The sequence below is a fragment of the Heterocephalus glaber genome, unplaced genomic scaffold, assembly GCF_053883595.1.
Source record: "Heterocephalus glaber isolate CG9 unplaced genomic scaffold, H.glaber_assembly_v1.0 deba00001444, whole genome shotgun sequence".
Classification (NCBI taxonomy): domain Eukaryota; kingdom Metazoa; phylum Chordata; class Mammalia; order Rodentia; family Bathyergidae; genus Heterocephalus; species Heterocephalus glaber.
In genome coordinates, this window is record NW_028258297.1 from 19,884,754 (window position 1) to 19,905,032 (window position 20,279).

The 20,279-nt window shown below is 35.0% G+C and overlaps 1 protein-coding gene and 1 long non-coding RNA gene across 5 annotated transcripts in view; one reads left to right on the forward strand and one right to left on the reverse strand.

Annotated features, from left to right (window-relative positions):
* Pik3c2g (phosphatidylinositol-4-phosphate 3-kinase catalytic subunit type 2 gamma) overlaps positions 1-20,279 on the reverse strand; it is a 326,458-nt gene that overhangs the window by 239,871 nt on the left and 66,308 nt on the right. For all 4 annotated transcript variants that reach the window (XR_002395360.2, XM_087213485.1, XM_021259132.2 and 1 more), the window contains exons 6-9: positions 19,811-19,913; positions 14,893-14,963; positions 11,529-11,592; positions 1,214-1,273 (exon numbers count right to left, since the gene is read on the reverse strand). Coding sequence is in view for 3 of the 4 variants with exons in the window: in XM_087213485.1 (XP_087069611.1) it covers positions 1,214-1,273; positions 11,529-11,592; positions 14,893-14,963; positions 19,811-19,913 (298 nt within the window). In the remaining variant the exon portion in view is untranslated. The remainder of the gene's footprint in view (positions 1-1,213; positions 1,274-11,528; positions 11,593-14,892; positions 14,964-19,810; positions 19,914-20,279) is intronic.
* Positions 6,464-20,279, forward strand: part of LOC147827499 (uncharacterized) — a 51,498-nt gene continuing 37,682 nt past the window's right edge. Inside the window, exon 1 of the long non-coding RNA XR_015452167.1 lies at positions 6,464-6,645. This is a non-coding gene — a long non-coding RNA (uncharacterized LOC147827499). The remainder of the gene's footprint in view (positions 6,646-20,279) is intronic.

Consider the following 20,279-nt stretch of genomic DNA (forward strand, 5'->3'; position numbering starts at 1 on the left):
ACATATGCTGATATATTAGGGCTAAACCAATTGGTAGAGGTAACGGAGAGGGCAGAATGGAGCTAAGATCCTTGAATAATCCCCAGATACTGGATTGCCACCTATAAAAGGTGGTAAAAGAAAGCTAAACCAAGTGACCAAGAGAACTTTGGAGGAAGGCTTTCTCTATTTAGAATCTGGTATCAGAAAAACAAAATCCTCATCTTTATTATGTGCATCTGTGGAGCATTAATTTGTATTACCTACACTGGGAATTTATGTCAAAAACTGAAATACACTAATGTCATTATTTAGGATCTAGGCAGATGCAAATGGAAAACTTCAGCTGATCCACATTATGAGAACCTGTACTGGCACAAAAGAGTAGGATTTTTCAAAAGATAATCCATATTTCACCCCATTTCAAGAGATATCAAAGCCAGATTTGGGCACTGCCTGACTAGAATTTGAAGATGACTATTCAGAGAGAAAATACAGATGAAGGAGAGAAAAGTTGAAAACTGGGTATATAATGTTTCAGAGCATCTAACAATTCAACAATGGAGCGAAAAGTTTGGGTCACAGATGGAAAATCTCAAGTGTGGGGACTTGAGTCTCAAGACTACTGCCTAACAGATGAATGTCCATGGGAAGGGAGTTGATGGTATGGAAATTTTCAGGTTGGAGTAAAAAAGGAAAATGAAGCATGATAACCATTTTCAAGTACTTGATAGCCTTTCAGGAGGAAAGTGTATTTGATTTGCTATAAATAGCTCTGAAATGATAAATTAGAACAAATGGTTGCAAATTTACAGAGATCTGCAGGGTATGGAGGCCCAGGCCTGTAATCCTAGCACGTGAGAGGCTGAGGCAGGAGGTTAGCAAGTTCAAGGCTGGCCTGAGCTCCTTGTCTCAAAAAGAAAGATTCACTTTGGCTCAGTTTAAACAAAAAAATCTTTGTTAAAATTATCTCTTCAAAACTTGAGTAGGATGTCCTCGAGTAGAGAATTCCTCCACATTACAGGAATATGAGTAATCAAGAACGATTAGAAGAGATACTTGCATTAAATAGGAGTTTGGACTAGACTAAATCCTTTCTGAGTTGTTTAGTTAATAAAACTGAAGGCAATTATATGTTATTTTCTATGCTGTAACCAAGCTTGTCTGAGAAAATATTTAATGTATCATAGACTTTGAAAGAGCAGTGTTCTGATACTTTCGAGATCAAACATACCTGAAAAGTATTTCGAACATTGGAAAAGTCTGGTGACAAACTTTTCTTCTGTTCATCTTCCTGGAAAACATAAGAAACAGCAAAGAGTTTCCTTTAGCTGGGATGGAGACGAAAGTGAAATTCATTCAATTTAACAGCTTACCGTCTTTCATATTTTATATAAACTTTAATGAATTTCTATTTTTATATCCAGATGAAAATCAGCAAATTCAATTAAAGAGTTTGGAGACAAATTGAGAATTCAGAATGCTTTTCATTTCATATCCAGTAGTTAGTACCATTATTAATTTTCTAAAAGATCAATATAGTCTTTGGAGTTAGTTTGGTTTAAAATGTTAATCCTATTATTAAAAAAAGTTTAAAAGCTAGATAATATACAAAATCATACCTTCTTTCTGATCCTAATAGAGAGCTGAGGTCACAAGGTGAACCAAGTGAAGTGAATTACAGAGTGACAGGCCCCTCCTCCAAAGAGGCAAAGGACACACAAAGTGTCCAGTCTTTGCCTGAGCCCAGGAGAAAGAGAAGGCTACCGGACAAGTGGGTAAGAAGCAATCAGAAGATATTTTAAAAATTCTCAAAGTTCAGGTTTCAGCTGGCATGTCAGTTTGGGACATTAGTGAGTCCTAGACACAGAAACTTAAAATCCAATGCAAGTTCTTTCCCTTTGAGGCCTAATAGTGTTTGCGGGAGACACCGAAGGCAACACATGAATCTGATGACCCAGTGGGTGGTACTAGTATGCGGGTAATTTGCCATTTCCAGAAGACAGCAAGCACAAAGCTCTGTCCACTTCTGTGGCTCTTTCTTTCATTAAAAGTGAAAATCTTGGGGCTGGAGATTTAGCTCAAAGTGAAAATCTTAAGCTGCAAGGAAAAGGGACAGAAAATTCTCTGTTGCTTTGAGCTGAGGAAAAAATCATTTGCTTCAGGGACAGATGTAGAAAGCAAATGACTCTGCTACAAGGGAACAGGTAGGAAGCAGGTGAACACCCTTTGCTGATGAGGGAAAGGCAAAAGCTAAATCCTTTTGCACATGGGAATACTCTGTCTTGGGTGTAGCATCTTACCTCGATGCCAAGAAGAGCAAGAGACTCTCCTGTGCGGGACCCACTGCAGATGGAAGACAGAATTTGGCCGTCAAGTGTAGGAGGGACAGAGATGCTCAGAAAGGCCCAGACTGAGGCTCAGGCATATGAGTCTCCCTGAGGCTGTGGTTGGATCATTGCAACACAAAACTCCCTTGACTCTGCCACCACATGAGTCTGTCATTCAGTAATGAGCAAGAGCAGAGTAGTTCCAGGAGAGGGAAGAAGTATGGCGATAAAAGCTATCCATGGCACAGTCAAGCAGTGACTTTTGAAAGCTGAAGGTGGCAACACTGGGAAATTTCCTTTGGTACCACAATCTTAACTAGATAGTACCAACCAAACCTAAGAGCAATAGAAGAAAACTGACCATTTTCAGGCATGCAAACAATTTCACTCGATCTTTAACCTGGTCTACACATGATGTTGGCATCCAATGAACAATTAAATCTACCCAAACAGCTAGATAATACAGCCCCTCATCAATAGGTAAAGCCAGCCTATGAATGACCAGGATGTTTGTTCGTTCAGAAGGGGACTTTAGCTATTATTAATACGATACAGGATCTAGTGGGAAATGTGGACAGCGAGCACAGACAGATGGAGGTTTCAGTAGAGAAACGATACAGAATCAAGTGGAAATGATAGAAAAATAAAGTGTACATGATATTAGAAGGAAAAAATTCCTTCAAGGGCTCATTAGGAGATTGAGCACAACGAAGGTAAGTATCAGTGAAACTGAGGATAGATCAAGAGAAGTTATCCTAACTGAAACACAGAGGGTGGGAAAAAGAGTGTGGGGCTGGGGGAGAAAGCAGGACACAAAATTCAAAAGCTATCAGACAGAGTCATTTATTTAACTAGACTTCTGGAAAGATAAGGATAGGACAGACAGATATTTAAAGAGATACAGGCCAACATATCAATATTTGTGGGATGCTGCTAAAACTCAAGAGCAATTCATGACTGTAAAACTTTAAGAAAATAAATAGCTCAATGTCAATGAAAGAAAAGACGAATTTATAGTTAAAATAGTTCCTGCAAGGAGGACTCCAAGTTAGTTTCATTAGTGAATGAAATGACTGAAGGAAGCAATAAAACCAAATCTACTCAAATTGTTTCAGAATATAAAGAGGGAACATTTCTCAACCTATTTTATGAGGCCAGTATTCACTCTGCTACTAAAATCCACAACAATATTATAAGAAATAAAAACTATAATGCGATGTCCCTCTTAAATACAGATGCAATATCCTTAACAAACTACCAGTTAATTAAAGCTAGAAATATACAGAAAGGATTATAAATTCTTAGTAATATGACTTATTTCAGTAATGCTCACTTTTTAAAATTTAGAAAGTGTAAAAGAGAAAAACCATGGACTATAGCATCCTCCATCTAAGAAGTTTTTAACAAACTAACAAGAGAAGGAAACTTTTTCACACTGTAAAAGGCAACTAACTTCATATCACAACTACATAACTTCTGTAATTGCATACTATTGGTGAAAGACTTTCTAAAAATAGCAAGTAGTACAATTCTTTTGCAGCTCTTGACAAGTATTTAATAACAAAAGCCCTATTATTAGAGAGAAAAATCAAAATTATTTCAGAGATGGTATGACTGTTCCATAAATAGGTACTTAGATTTATGAAACAAAAGAGGGAATTTAGAACTCCATCTACATATACATAACTAATTTTTTTGACAGTGTTGTTAATATTATGGAGCACTTAGAGATAGAGAACAGGGTATCATTTTAAATAATTGTTCAGGAATAACTGGTTATTCATTTTGAAAAACCAAACCAAACAAAAAAGGCTTGAGTATTACCTCTTAACTACACAGAAAGTTACTTGAAATGGATAATAAACAACTATAGTCATTAAAAGACTGGAGAAAATTTATGCCAACTTGTGTAGGCAAATCTTTATTAAATGATATGAAAAAAAGCCAAAAATATAAAATAATAAAATGGGATTTTATAAAATTAAAACCTTGAACTTTCTTAATGGCACAAAATAAATGAAACAAACAAGCAAACAAATTATAGATTGAGAGAAAATATTTTTAGTATATATGTCACATAGCTCACAATGATCTTGTATCTAGAATATATATATAAGGACTTTTGCAATTCCATAACAATAGGATATATAATTCAATTTAAAAATGAGCAAACCATTTAAACAAACACTTGGCAAAAGAAGATATATGAATGGTCATGAAACATAAAAAGTAATTCAACATCTTCAGTGATTAAGGAAATGAAAATTTAAAACCAAAAATTTTGCTATGCCCTACAGTGAGTAAAATTAGAGCTCTAACTGCAATAAATGTTAATATATAGAGCAGCAGGGACTCTTGAACTGTACGTTATGATTCCATTTATATAAGATTCACAAAAAGACAAAAAGGTATTCAAAATGAGCTACAATAAATCTTTGGTTGCATGAAGTCTAAGCATGGGAGGAATTTACTACTGAGAGACATCTGGGTACATTTTGGTGTATTGAAAGTATTTTATATATTGGTTCTAGTCATAATTATATAGATATGTGCATTTTCAAATTTAATCCAACTGTCCATATAACATGGGTACAGTTTACTTTATATGAATTAAACTTTGAGAAAGCTGATTTAATAAATAAGACATCATGATGAAGGTAAAAAGGTAAAACCACCAACTGGCAAGCTATATTAATGACACATATAACTGAAAGAAGTAAATATATGAGTTATTCCCATGAGTCTTGATAAGGTAAACATGGAAAGTGGACAAATGTAAATTGCAAAAGAAAACAGTTGAATCTTATATTTTTTAAAAGTAAATACTTTGGTGATGATACTTTCCACTAAAGAGTACCTATTACTTAGAGGGGAGAATTGAAATGGGACACAGATAGATTATGTGATAATAGGGACATTTATTCCTTAACTCATTGTTTATATCCTTATTCTTTAATTTGTATATGATATTGCATGTTCTTCAAATATTACATAATTAACAACACAAGTTCCAAGTAGAGTGTCTGATCATATTATTCCTTTCCACAAAGATTTCCAGTACTTTCTATCTCATTAGGAATCCAAGGTGTTAATGAAACTGATTATTTTCCATTTTGAAGATTGATTTTAACTTCTCATTTTTTATGATTTTGCAATCTTGGCGTATTCTATAGATGATAAATTTAACTTTTAGAAGTTTCAATCTGCCCCTTTTTCTGCTAAGATAGGTTTCATTTCCACCATTGTGCATTATTTTCCTCTGACCTGATTTTACCTTCCTTTATCTCTTGAATTCCTTTGTGAGCTTCAACTGGTGCTTGATTCCTATTCATTTTATCCTGTTTCTTCTTACAAATTTTTGCTCCTTTCTCACCTTTTCTTATAGTCTATTGTGAATGCAAATCAATTCTGAGGCATAATGCTTCTGGATCCTATATAATTCTCAAATGTAGTGGTGGTGATAAAATTAGTGACAGAACAGCAATAAAATAACACCTGCACTTATATTCTTGTAGTGATATTCAGTCACTACATTATATTATGTCCATTATATCAATTGTTTCATTAATCATTTAAAATACCATAAATATCACTGCATCATATTTTATTATCCTCACTCTTATTATGAATAATATGAGCTCTAGGGAGGCTGCATAAATACCTCCAGAGTGGTGGAGGTTGACAAAATATCTATTTGACTTTGGAATCTCTGCCTTTATTAAATCCTGCTCTATATTGCTATTCTGTTTAAATTAGTTTGGAATCGGAACTCCTGAAAATCTTGGTGTTACTAAGACAGCTTCAGTTCTAAAAATAGCTAAATATATCTCATAAAATTCCATGTGCCCCCTCTTTCTTTCCATCTACTGTACAATTAATTCAGTAGTTTCTCAATTCTCTTGTGAAGTTGCCATCAATGATAGGAATTGTTAACTTTCTCTAAAGGTCCTAACCAGCATTTTAATAAGAAATTTGAAGATAGTGTATTAGAGTCTACTAGGAAGAAGCGATTCCTCACCAGGAATTGGTTTCTTTCATCTATGCTGAGATCTAGTTTTGCACTGCACTCTGTAAAGCACTCTGTATGCATTATTTATATGAATATGCTGTCTCTCCAACCAGATCATCAGGATATGGTTCACTTTCCAGTCTCTCTTTGCACCAGTGAGGAAATACATCAGTAATAACAGGGGAATTTTTTTCTCTTTTTTCTATTTCTAATTTCTCTGAAATATTAAAGATGAGTGCAGAAGATGGAATACAGAAAACATTTCTTACAATTCAGGATATTATTGAATAAAAGGGATGAAGACAATGTACAATGGAAAAGTTCTAGGTAAGCTACCTACAAAATTAACCAGTTAGCATAAGAGCCAGAATACCCAATCTGGAATGAGAAGAGTCTAAAATGTGTTGAAATAATCATTTTAAGGAAGGAAAATATTTGGTATGATTTAAATTACCAAATAAATTCATTACATTTATTCAAGTGTTTATTTATTATTATTTCAAATCATTTATAATAATCTAAGTTTGGGAGATGTGCGAAAACATTTTTCAAACTGATATTGCTTTGGACACTGTTAAAACGCCAGTTAATGCATTTGTCAAATAAATACAAAATGCAAAATGGTAAATTGATAATATCATACTCTCTCTTCAATTCTTGCATATTTGCTATTGATGTTTCTTAGAGGGAAAAAATCTTATTTAAAAAGCTCATTGATTCGAACTGAGCCCATCTGGAAAATTTCTAACACTGTCTTATTTATAAAATAATTTCATTGAAAATGATGATAATTTTTTCCCAGTCATAATGTAAAGATCATTTTTCTTTGATATTTTGCCAACTGTTAAGTCATATTGGAAAAATTCACAATGGTCAATGGCTCCTTTCAAAATGGGTGTACTGAAAGATTCATATATGAGTAATATGACAAAAATTCTAAATTTGGAAATTAAGAAGTGTTACAGATTCTCAAAAATATGTGTATGCTTATGTGGAAAAAAGATGTCTAAGGGGTGATAGAAAAATATGATGGATGTTTAATTAAAAACCTTACTAAAATGTAAAGGTGCAAATTTCCAATGACGAATGTCATTATATTGTATACCTGAAATGGACCAATAAAATTAATTTTTAAAAAAACCTTACTAAAGTAAAATGCATTGCTAAGAATAATGAGATAAATGTGCTTGCATTGAAAGGAGGTGTTTTGAGAGGGATTGATGGCAATGTGTCTTTAACTGTAATAAATTTAAAAAAAATTAAACATTCACTATTGTTTAATCATCCCTCATTGATCAACTGTTTCTGACATTTTTTTTTTTAAAAAGGAAAACATTATGGTGTGTCTTCATCCAGTTTATTCACTGGATCTGGCACCTTGTGACCTCTGGCTCATCCTCAAAGTCACAGTGACCAAAGAGGCAAACATTTTGATTCAATTCAAAACATTAAAGTAGCCATAACTGTGCAACTGAAGACATGGAACAGATCTTCTAGAACTGTTTTTGAGAGTAGCAGGAATGATGGGATAAATGTGTCTGAAGCGAAGAGGTGTATTTTGTGGGTGATTAATGGCAAGGTGTATTGTGGTGTAATAAATTTTGAAAAATTCAAACTTACAACTCATTTTTAATCACACCTCATATGCTACATGAGTACTGCTGAGAAAGATGACTAAAACTCACTCATAACCTTATACCACATTGATTAATTTTTCAAATTTTGCTTTTTTATTCTCTAGTTTCCAAACCTCTCTTATATTTACTAATTACTAAGCTTTATGAATCTCTAGATAGCTAGTTAACTGTACCCTATTGCTGTTGAATACTGTTCTATTGTTAGTAGAAGTAAGTTACTTCATTTTGTATATATTTACTGTAGGCCAACAGTAGGTCAATATTGTTTGTCTTATTGTTCAAGCTATAATTATAGATCTCTACAGAAGTCAAGAGATATAAATAATCTAGAAATGAAGTCTTCAAATGTATTTTTGTAACAAGTTTGAAGAACTAAGCTCAAAGAGGTACTAATAATGACATTTTTTAAGAGACTCAAAATAAACTAACTGTGGTTTCTTTACACCTTCCACCTTTTAGATTTCCAGTTTCATGTCAGGGTCAAGAAATAATAATGAAATTAAAGTGAGAGGATTAGAAATATTAATTACTTATTTGTCATCTCCGTGTCTTTCAATATTTGTATGGAATTCACAAATGAGTTTGGAATCCATGTCAAAAATTACAACTTATTATTTTCAGATCCATTTTATGTTCATATATATTAGGAATAGTTACTTGAAATGTGTACCATTTTTTATACATTGAGTGGACTATTTAATGGAAAAATAAGTCCTCACTTATTTTAAAGACAATCCCGAGTCCTCCAATTTTCTGTAATCATATGGTATTTTGTTCATGAGGCGCTAAGCCTTGTGTGGAAGAAGCTGTAGGAAATGGTCTCCTGATGGCAATCACAACTTAGATGTGGCACATGTGTCTAAATTATAGCAGCCTTGCATTGTATCCATCATTTTCTCCTGCCCAGCAAGTTTTTCCTCTCTTCTCTCTTTAGTGAGCTGATGCCTCCATGCACTCATTCAGGAGCCAGGAAGTCTGCAGTTTCTTGGGCATCCCTTTCTTTTGTTGCTTAGTGTTTCACCCAATCATATAAATTGCACATTTTCACCTGTTAGCAACCTGCCCCTCATCTCCCTTCCAGTAGAGTGTGAGTCTACACCCTCATCACTTCCTTGGACTAATGAAAGAATCCTCTTAAAATTCATCAGTCATTCTACTTCTGCGGGCAACGGCTTCGTGTCAGGCACCGATAAATTAGAAAATCATTAAATTAGCCATAAAATATCCTTAAGATCCTATATAATTTAGCCCTTGTGTACTCCTTTCCTCTGATCTCTTTCCAAGCTTTCACCTTGAGACCTTTCTATTGCCAACCAAAAATGTATAGTTTCTGAATCACACCAGGCTGTTTTCTGACTCTGCTGAGTTCTATCCCCATTCCTCATCTTTCTTCAAGACTCCTCTTCTCTGAGGATAAAAAAAAAAAAACACTAATTTTTATACATACAGCTCAAATGGGTCAAATTCTTTACCCTTTCTGTTGTTTCCTGCATACACGCAGGTCTTCCATAATCCCAAGGCAAGGAGTTAACAGGACTTTCAAATAGGTTAAGTCATTTTCTCAGGGCCACATAGGAAACAAGTTACAGACAAAGAGAGAGATTTGAACTCAGGCAGTCTGACTTCAGAGTTCAAGTGTACAACTGAGACAGGGGTTAACAGGAGTTTGAAGTAACCACCTTGAGGTAGAGTGGAGGAAATAAAGACTAGGTAGAAAGGAGACAAGGAAATCGAGTTTTTAAAATTGAACTTTTAATAAAAACTGTAGCTTCAAGGCAAAAGTTACTCAAGTCCTTTTTCCTTCCAGGAAATTCACTCCAAAAAACTAAAATAAATAAATTCTCACTAATCCTATAAATCTGGGCACTTAATCTGTCCTTTTCACCTATGAACTGCACTTCCTCCATCCTCAAGAAGCAGCAACCTTGGTGGGCAGCAGATCTCAACTTCAAACACAACTGGATGATTTGCTTCATACCCTGATGGACAGAATACTGTGCAAATCCTAGATCGCCCATCTTGATGACACCCTCTTAAATGCTGTAACTCGGGCTCACAAGATGTCACATTTGTTTGAGCACCACACTCCGCTCTTGAGTATATTCTATATCTCTGTCTAACCAACCGTTCTCATGTCTTTTACTGATGCATTCTTTTTCCTTGACAGGAGTCAGCAAACCTGCACTTATTTAAAGGGTAGGATAGATTCCTTATTTTAGTCTTGGGACCCCCCTCAGACCCAGCCTGGTGACAATCTGATAGGAAATAAGTGAGCAACTGCACTTCTGAGTGATAAAAGAAGAAAGAAACCAAATATTGGAGTTAATCAAAGTATTATAGACAGCTAAATTAGGTAGCAATTAATGTACAGAGAGGGACTGGACCCTCAAGGAAGTCAGCACAAAAAACAGAGACATAAGAATTGTGGCTGGAGGCAAATCTCAAATGAACTAGGCCTCAAGATGGAGAAGCAATAGCAAGGGCTGGAGCCCCCTTAGAGATAAACAGCAACTTCAGGTTACACTGTAATTAGCACCACCTGGTCCAGTGGGCCCAGATAGGCATCAAACTCATAGGTGGGGAACCAGAACATCTGGATCCATACTCTTCTCTCTAATGCCTTTGTTCTTTCCATATACTCTTGGTACATAACTCATTTCCCTATTGGATCAGTGTTAGCTAAGCAGCTATACTTGTAATCGTATAGGTTGATTGTAGTCTGACCCACATTTAACCTACATTGTGATTTTGCTGTATAAATTGCTCCTGACAAAGAGCCTGAGTGGCCACTCACTTGGGACTCCTCCTGGAAGTCCAAGAGCTATTCTTCTTCCCCTTATTTCCAGAGAAACTCTCCTAACTTCCTCCTTTGGTTCAAGACTTTGTTCCTTGATATCGTGAGACCACAAACTCTGCACATTTGACATCTAACAGGTTGAGAGTTATATTTTTCCTATATAAAAAGGAGCAAACTGTACACTTCATTGAGAAAGAAAACAAATAATTAATCAAAGGAGCAAGCACACACAGTCTCCAAGAAAAGAGAGCAGATTGCACAGGTAAACTGGATGAGATCAGTGCAAATAGCTAAAGTGCACCCAGTTCTGAGACCCCTGTACCCTTCTTAAAAAAATCCATGAATAATTAATGACATTCCTTTGAGACCCCATAAAATTTAAATGCCTCCTTTGTGTAGGGCTGCTCAATCTATGAAGTAGCCAATCTTTTCTGTCCTTAACTAGGCTGTTGGTGGAGGAACTGATTTCATTGTCTTTTCTAGGGTTGGTGTCTATAGAGCAGCCAACTGTGTTTCTTTCCTGTAAGAAGCTTTCCCTTTAGTCTTGAAACTGGCCTATGTATAATTTCCATCTTCTGTGCAGCTAAGAATCCATGGGAGCCACCTAAAACACTTTTGCATGTATCTTTTCACCTGTATATTTTTCCATGGTGAAATTAAAGCCCCCTCTGATTCATTCATCTTTTTTTTATCTTCAGAAAATTGCAAAGTTTTAGAAAAAGAAAAGATGTGTGATACTTGCAAATGCTTATTGATTGATAGATAAATGTCCATACCCGGGTTGACAATAGGTTTTTTAGGTGGAAGTCATATTTTTTTATTGCAGTTGACAAGCACTGTCTGAAAAGAAAAGGAAATTTAGTTAAAATTGGGTGAGACATCTTATATAATTTTTAACACAAATATTTCTCACAAGTACTATCTTGTCCATGATTCAACAATAGGCAGGGAGTAAAAGGGACTACACTTGATATAATTTTATAAATATTTCATATGAGTGTTTAATAAAGTTCGTATAATTTGATAGAATACAAATATATTCAAAAATGTTAACATTCCAAGGAATCATGACAAACTGAACTTCTCCAAGTGAAACTGGGTTCTGGGATTCTCTATTCTTTCTTGGTCCTTGGTGTCTGGAACAAAGAATTGGTCCAGTCATGTGAAAAAGGTAGCAGAGTTTTGCATTCATTAAAGGTAGGAAAAGAAGTACACTCTGCCATGTGAGAGCCAGCCACAGAGAGAGCTTACAGTACCTACGAAGTTTGTGGTAGAGATCTTTTGGCAGATCTAGGCCATCTAATCAAAAATCTGCTTGATTGTGCAGCAGGAGAACTGAAATTAGCCCTTGCTGATTGGTCCCAAGTATAGGGCTTGGGGAACTATGTTCTGCGCATCTCTGTGATTAACAGGTCATGCCCATTTGCTCAGCTGGTTGACCACACCCTAATCTCCTGCCTCCAAAGGCCAATCATTACAGTATACAGAACTACTGTTAATTAAGAATGAAAGTTGCCAATATGTAATATTGAGAAATGTGTAGTTGGTCTTTGTCCAAGTTTCCTGGCATGTGACTCCTAAAAGTCCTTTGAAGTCTCCAAAGTGGTGTCTTCTAGATGGGAGCTGGTCACAGAAAAAAGCAGAGCTTTTAGTCCCGTGACTCAATGTCTAAGAGAGGAGAGGGTGTTGGGGTTAAGTTAGTCACCAAGGCCTGGTGATTTAATCATGCCTTGTTAATCAAGCTTCCGTAAATGAATCTCCATGGCTGTTCACATGGAGGTTCTGGAGAAGACATGGAATCTACCCCTTTCCTCCCATACTTTGCACTATGCCTCTCTTCATCTGTGTCCTGTGTAATACCTTATCATAAACTGGTCAACTCACCTCCCTGAGTTCTGTGAACCACTCAAGCAAATTAAATGATTCCAAAGAGAGTGCTTTGTGATTCCTGAGTTACATCCAGTTAGTCACCAGCATAAGTAAAACCAGGAGAGGTCTGTAATTGGCATCTGAAGCATATGTATGTGGTGGTGAGCAGTCTAGGAGACAGCCCTCAATCTGTGGTATCTGACTCTTTCTCCTGGAAGACACTGTCAGAACTGAATTGAATTACAGAACATCCAATTCTGTCCACTGAAGATTTGACTGCTTGCTGATAGGGAGAAATCCCCACACCTTTTAGAGTCACAGAAATCTGGGTTGACAGTAGTAGTGTGAGAGCAGAGGAGAAACAAGTCTGTTTTCAATTGGAAAGACAGTGGTAAATATTAACACCAAGAAATGTTAAACAAATGAAATGTTATGGAGAATTGCTTCTGGAAGTAATGGCACATATTTTTAACAGAAAGGATGGTCTTTGCACCAAATCTGTGGATTTTTCTTTCCTGACCTTCTCTTCCTGTTCCAGTTTTACCCATGTTTAGGTGGAATATAGATTCGTGTGGATTTTATTGTTGAAATTATTTTCTACAACATCATTAATTTTACCTTCTTATTTGTCCTAAAAACCTCTCAACTGAATGATGAATTATGTAAAAAAAAAAAAACCAGCATGAAAAACCCATCAATATATTTCACAACAGCTGCCTTTTCACTCTTTACTGCACTACCACCTCAGATGGAGTCTGTTAATCAGCTCTAAGAGGAAACAGAATATGGAAAAGACGACGAAAGGACAGGAAAAGAATAGCATTTTAAAAATATAAAACTTGTTTCTAAAACTAAAAGCTCTCTCTCTCTCTGCCCATCTTTTCTTGTTTTCCTGGATAAATTTATTTTGTAAAAAAGGAAACTACACTGCAGCCTTTGTTAATATGCTATATCGATAAGAACTCACACCTGATCCATATAACTAGCTAGGAAATAAAAATTTGGGTTAGATTATGATTAAAAGTCATTGCCGTCCTAGACATTCTATGATTTTATACAGGAAAGCTGGACATTTTGTGAAGGATGATGGGAAAGAGAGACACACATAAAAGGACAAAAGTTTAATGGAAAAATATGGCTTTTGAAAATTTCAGATTGAACTGATTTTAGTACTGACTCTAATGACCTGATTAAACTTAGGAAATTTAGATGGCCTCACAGAATTTCAGGCTGCTTGATGCTGAAGTTGATAATACACAGTATCCTACTTCAGTGTTCTCCTCCTGGGGATGGATTAGATGTGAGCATATACAAAATGTATAATCTTTTCATGAAGAGATAATTGTTATTAATATTAAAAGCAATTTTAAATAGCATTTTATATCAGGCTTTACTTAAAAGATTTATGAGATGTTCCTCCCACATCATGTTTTTGCTGGTTCAGCCCAAAACAATTTAATGCCAGAAATACCCAGTCTGTAGCACTGATTTCTTCTCCTAGTTTAGGTTTCTGATAACTCTGTTCTTTCAAATAATACATGCCTATATTTAGGTGTAAGAATAATTAGGCTATGTTCACTTCCTGTCACTTGAATTTTCCAATTTGAATTTACACTCCTCTGTTTGTGATATACCAATTATTTTCAGGGTGTTCCAGAAAGAATTTTTTTTTTTTTTTTTTGGTACCAGGGATCAAACTTGGGACCTTGCGCTTGTGAGGCAGGCCCAGGAACCACTAAGCTAAATCCCCGGCCCTCCAGAAAGAATTTTAAGCAGAAGATTATGACTTTCAAAGTATGGAGATTTAGTTTTACAAAGAGCTTAGCCACACATGCATACCTAAATTCACAAAATGAATTAAAAAATCATTGAGCATACAATAACCGGCAGCAGAGATATTTTAAAATGAATGTTAGATTGTTCTGGAAAGTGCTAGCACCTCTTCAAATATATCTGAAGAGGTGTGAAAAATAGATAATTACAGAATTTGCCAAAGGGAGATGTCTATTAAAACTACAATAGCTTCCACTGTACTAGTGAAAGGACAGATTTTACAGTGAACTGAAAAATATTGTGAATTGGCATTTGAGAACTCAGCCAGAAAGTTGTCTTGGAACAGAAATAAAACATCTTGGGCTGGGGATTTAGCTCAGTGGTTTCGCCACCTGCTGCACAAGCACAAGGACCTGAGTTCGATCCCTGGTAGCCCCCCCCCAAAATAAATAAATAAAATAAAATAGAGTTTTTAAAAAAAGAAATAAAACATCTTACCTGGATACTTTCCAAATGTGTGTAAATTCTAGAAGTTGGTTCAGGTGCAACTCACTGTAGTCATCATCAGGCTGTGGAGAACAGAATATATTAACATTTATGGAGGGAACAGGGATGACTACCAGATATAAAAATACGTCTGTGGCTTCCTGCTGTCTTTTTAGTCATCTATTTTGATAATCTTCATTCATCACTTTTGTACTTTGTCTTAATGACCTTACAAGATTCTCCTTAACTGTATAATCCTTCTCAATAGTGAAACAGAAACTGGAGATCTGGGTAGGGTTACATCTAGGAGGATGTGGAAATACATCTTGGCATCAGGAAGGCCAAAGAATTTCTCCTAGTAACTAGGAAGGCACGTTTCTAGGCACCAGTTCTCTCCACATGCCTGCACTTTTCCCATCCCTTCCCCTTGTCCTCTTTCTTCTACTTTTCTTTCTAAATGCACTGAGGCCAAATAGGCCATGGTGGTGTGCAACTCTAACTCACCAGATGGGTGGGAGGCATGGGAGGAACTGGTCTGCATTTTTCAGTTTCACCATATCTTGCTGCCAAAAAGTCAGCCTGAGAGAATTTTCCAATTTGGGTGCACTAGATTATGCTAATGGATGACAATTACTGATAACTCTAAATTCTACGAGTTACTCTTTGGTAGTTTATTTTCTACCCATGTGAGCAAGAATTACTCATCTCCAATTATCAGTCCTACGGCACACACACACACACACACACACACACACACACACACACACAATCTCAATTCCTTCACCAACTTTCCAAATAGGCTTTCAAGAAAACCCTGTGCACCCCAGCAGAGAATGCAGTACTCCACCACGCGGCACTATTTGACCATGAGGTGGCGACAAATTTGAGTGGACTGAGTCCCTTCATGCCCAGGTGTGAATAACCTTGTGTGTCCATGGGTCACACCGTCTATTTCCCAAATACCCCTTACAGTTGTTGACAGAAGACATCAGAAGCAAAACCTTTCTAAGGCTGAAGGTCAAAGGTAAATGATTTTTATGTTTTGTGAGGAGATAGAAAGAAGCTAAGCTACATGGAAGGAATAAGTCATCACTATAAAGCAGTACTCTGAATGCATGCTGTGAAAAAGAAACACTTTACAGAAATGGGAAGGAACTTAGAGACAGATGTACAGTTTACTCCGGGAATGTGCATCTAGCATCTTGAGGATAGGTAAAACAGAGTCATAGTGATGATTCAATTTTTTTCTGAATTGAAGAAATCTAAACTTAGATATGTTAAGTTCAGTAAAAAGGAAAGGAAAATTTAAAGTAAAAAACAGTCAAAAAGATAGTAAGATATTTTTAATGAATGAACGAATGAATTTTTGTTTCCTAGGAATTGAGCCTATAGTCCTTGTGATGAGCTAAGTCCACAGCCCTTATTTTATTTCTTTATTTTATTTTATTTTGTGACATGGTCGTGCTAAATTGCTAAGTTGCCCAGGTTGGGCATGAATATGTGAAACTCCTGCCTCAGCTTCCCAAAATACAGTAATATTATAGGTATGTGTCACCACGCTTAATAGAGGTACTTAAGACTGAAACTATGTCTTCTTTCAGAAGTTAAAACCAAAGCAAGCATATAAATAATATGATTTTACATGGTTATGTATTGACAAATAAATTAATTAAAATATATTTATTTGAAAATTTCAGTCTACCTATGCATATTCATTATAAAAACCACTTTATTTGATTTCCAGAGATACTGATACGTGTTGGGGATTGGCCCTTGTCCTATTGCCATTTAGTAGAATTTTTTAAACAGTATCTCAAAATGCTGGAGTAAATTTTCAGCAACTGTACATGGAATATAGTGTTAATTTTACTTTTCCCCAAAACTGAAGGTCATACATTGGTTTTAAGAAAGAAGTTCAAACCTATTTTTTTATAAAAAATTCTATTGATATAATTGTTCTCTGAATACTCCCCCAAACTAGAAGGGAATCTTTTTATGATTAATATCTACAATGTTGACATATTTTATCAACTTGGGGAGAGACAAAATACAATTAAATATTTCAAAAAATTCAGTCATTCACATCATACCTAATCAAGGTAGGAGTTTTAAAATTTTGAGATCAGGGATGGTTTCTAAAGACCATCAAATTGATTTATGATCAATCTTTTAGAACAAAAATTAAATAAGCATATTTCAGTAAATATAATGAAGTTTAAAATAGGGAAAGCATCTAAGATGAATAGAGCTTTGTAATGCCTTTTACAATTAGAAAAATTAGAACATTGAAAGTCAATGATGCCAGTAAATTTTATCAAGTATACTAATTATTATATTCCCAATATTATGGGAAAAAGTGCTATCAAGCCCCTTTTACAATTTCACTAGAATGAAAATGTAATTGTCCATAGATGTTTAGCTTACAGCTGAAATTCTGAAAATCAAAGAAGATTCTGACAGCATTTAAAACAACAGAATTAAGAGAAAACATTCACTATCTCTTTATGATATCTTATAAACCTCAAGGGTCAATTATTTTAATATTATATAATTCATATTTTAATATCATATATTTATTCATATTTTAATATTATGTAATAATTCACATAATGAACTCACATCATAAGCTGATAAACTGTCAGTTATATTAAGCTGATCAATATATCATATATATCCTAGAAAGAAGAAACTTTATAAAATTTATATTAAAACCTAGGCAATTCTCTTTTTTGGTCACATATGTAAGCAGAACTTAGTAGGCACTCAGGGCCAGAATGCTGATAGAAGTGTGGATAGTGTTACTGATGAGGCTTCAGGTGGAAATTCTCTTCAAAAACTGAATAATAAGAATACTTACCCGATCTGGTTACTATGGAAACTCAACTGAGAAATAAAAGTGAAGAGCTTAAGCTAGTGCCTGGCCTTGGTAGTACTACACAGTAAGATTGATACCGTAAAACAAAGGTGTTAGACTTATGACATTGTGGTCCTTTATTACTGAAAATTCTAAAGTTTCATTAAAATTAGTTCTCATGTAAGCATTTTAAAAGTTTACTCGTGGGGTTGAAAATAGTGAGAGATATGGAGATGTAACTTAATTATCTCTACAATTCAGATGACATAGTGAAAAACAAACATTTCTAGTGACAACTCTACATTATATACTCCGAGATGACAACATGTTCCTAAATGTGGTGGTAATGCCAATGGTGACAATAGCCCAAAGATGCTGCTTTGGATGAAGTTATAATATAGTGGGCTCTACGACCAGAATGCTTTTGCTCAAATCCCATTTCCTTTGTTTGCTATCTGTAAGAACTGGGACCTTTGAATCAATCTCTTAAGTTTTCACTTCTTTTAATTAAATATGATGGGGAAAATATAGTATTTATCACTTTTTTGCAGTTAGGTTATTTAATCATTTGAAGGGCTGAGAGTAGTACCTAGTATATAATAGATGCATGATATGATTAGTTATTATTAAATACATATGATATCCCAGTCTCTAAGTTATATGAATAGTACTGTGGTAAATAAGGCAAAACAAATAAAAAATACACCAATTTCTCTAATACATCTAAAATCTATGAGAATAGCATGGAAATTCTAGGTACACTTTGCCATATAGAGTTGGCAGCATACTATGTAGGTTCCACAGACTTACTGGCTGTACCCAAATCCATGCAAGCTCCTGTCCTCACTGGTTCAATGGTTATAATCTTAAGAGAGTCCTGGTGCCTCCCTGGAAGTCTATTTCTTTATTTTCGATAGTACTTTCTGCTTAGAATTGCAAAGATTAAATTGTGATAGAGATGTTAAAATCTCAGACATAAAATATATGCTAAATATATATTATATCAGAATAATGGAGTTAGATGGATTTTAAAATAACACTTAATTTATGTGAGACTGAAATGTTAGTGTTTTGTGAATTGCTACACCAATGACATAAATTATATTTTAGAACCATGCAAATTAGAATCATATATTTTCTCTTCTTTGCCCATGTTGCAGTGAAAGATGATGATTTCAATGTTTTCTACAATTTGGAGGGTAATTTAAAGAATAGTAAGTTTATTAATGCTGACAACATTAGTTGCACTTTATAATGTTTCTTTCTGGAGATTTCAGATGCATAGCCCTGGAGCTGTCAACAGCAGTGAGGCTGGAAACAAGATCCAAAAGATATTTCTAAACAGCTCTCTTTTGGCCTCATTATGTTCTATTCCACATAGATATATTGCAACCTCATGTACTGCCTGACATTTTTTATGATGAAACACCTTATATTAGGAGAAAAAAAGAATCAAGCACTAGAAATCTGTTATCAGACAGAAATGACAAGGTGATAGGATTTTTGCCTAACGCAGGTAATTGGAAGATTCTAGAGATAAAAACTGCCAAAATAACAAAGTTCACTGCATACTGTGCAATTTGGGTTGGAAGTAACTCAAGACATCACATAGGGAATAAAATTCACATCTAACAGCATGAAATTGTATGATGAAAGCACAGTAATCCCTTTCTAGGTAGCTTTATCATATATACTATGAGTATTATCTGTCCTGATTTGAGCTGTTTTATTTATGGATATAAACAGTCTTCAGATATAACTAGAGTTGTATTTTTTTCTGCCTTTCATGGTTTCTCCTTTACCTGCCTCAAAATGACCTACCTTCTAATGCTATCACATGATGGGTAGGATATCGGGGCATAGACATTCAGTATATAACACTAGGATTGCATTCATCATGTTGCTATAGTTTACTTTAAGAGGCATTTAGCTTAAATATTTCACCATGTGGCAATCACTATACTGAAGTAAACATGTGTTGATTGAGTTATATCATTCTGGGTTGGCAGACAGAAAAGCACACTGTCATTAAATCTATTCATTTATTAAATGAAACCACTGCTTAGAAAATCTTACCTTTCTAGATAACTTTCCTGGAGCTGTCCTATTTTTCTGTAGATGAAGTTGAATAACAGATTTATTTTTCTGAAACATTTTGTGGCTCCCCAAACAGTGGTCACTGAAGAAGAAAAAAACCGAACATGATCTTATCCTCCCATAATAGCCCGAGTGTGTGTTTTCTTCCCTGACTTCATTTCCTTTTATTTTTGAAACTCAGTCTGGTAAAGTCTGGAGTAAACTGTGAGCGTGTGCATTTACACAAATGTAATGAGGGGAGGTGTATATTTGATATAGATGACAACATATTGCAATTTTTAGAAATGCATTAATAAATTAGAAAATGTTGGGTACATTTAGAGTGGTCATAATTATGGTAAAGAATATTTTATGTATTTAAAGTTAGTTTTTTTATTTGTTTGTTTGTCTTTGTTGGTACTAGGGATAAAACTCAGGTCCTTGAGCTTGTGAGGCAGGCACAGTGCCA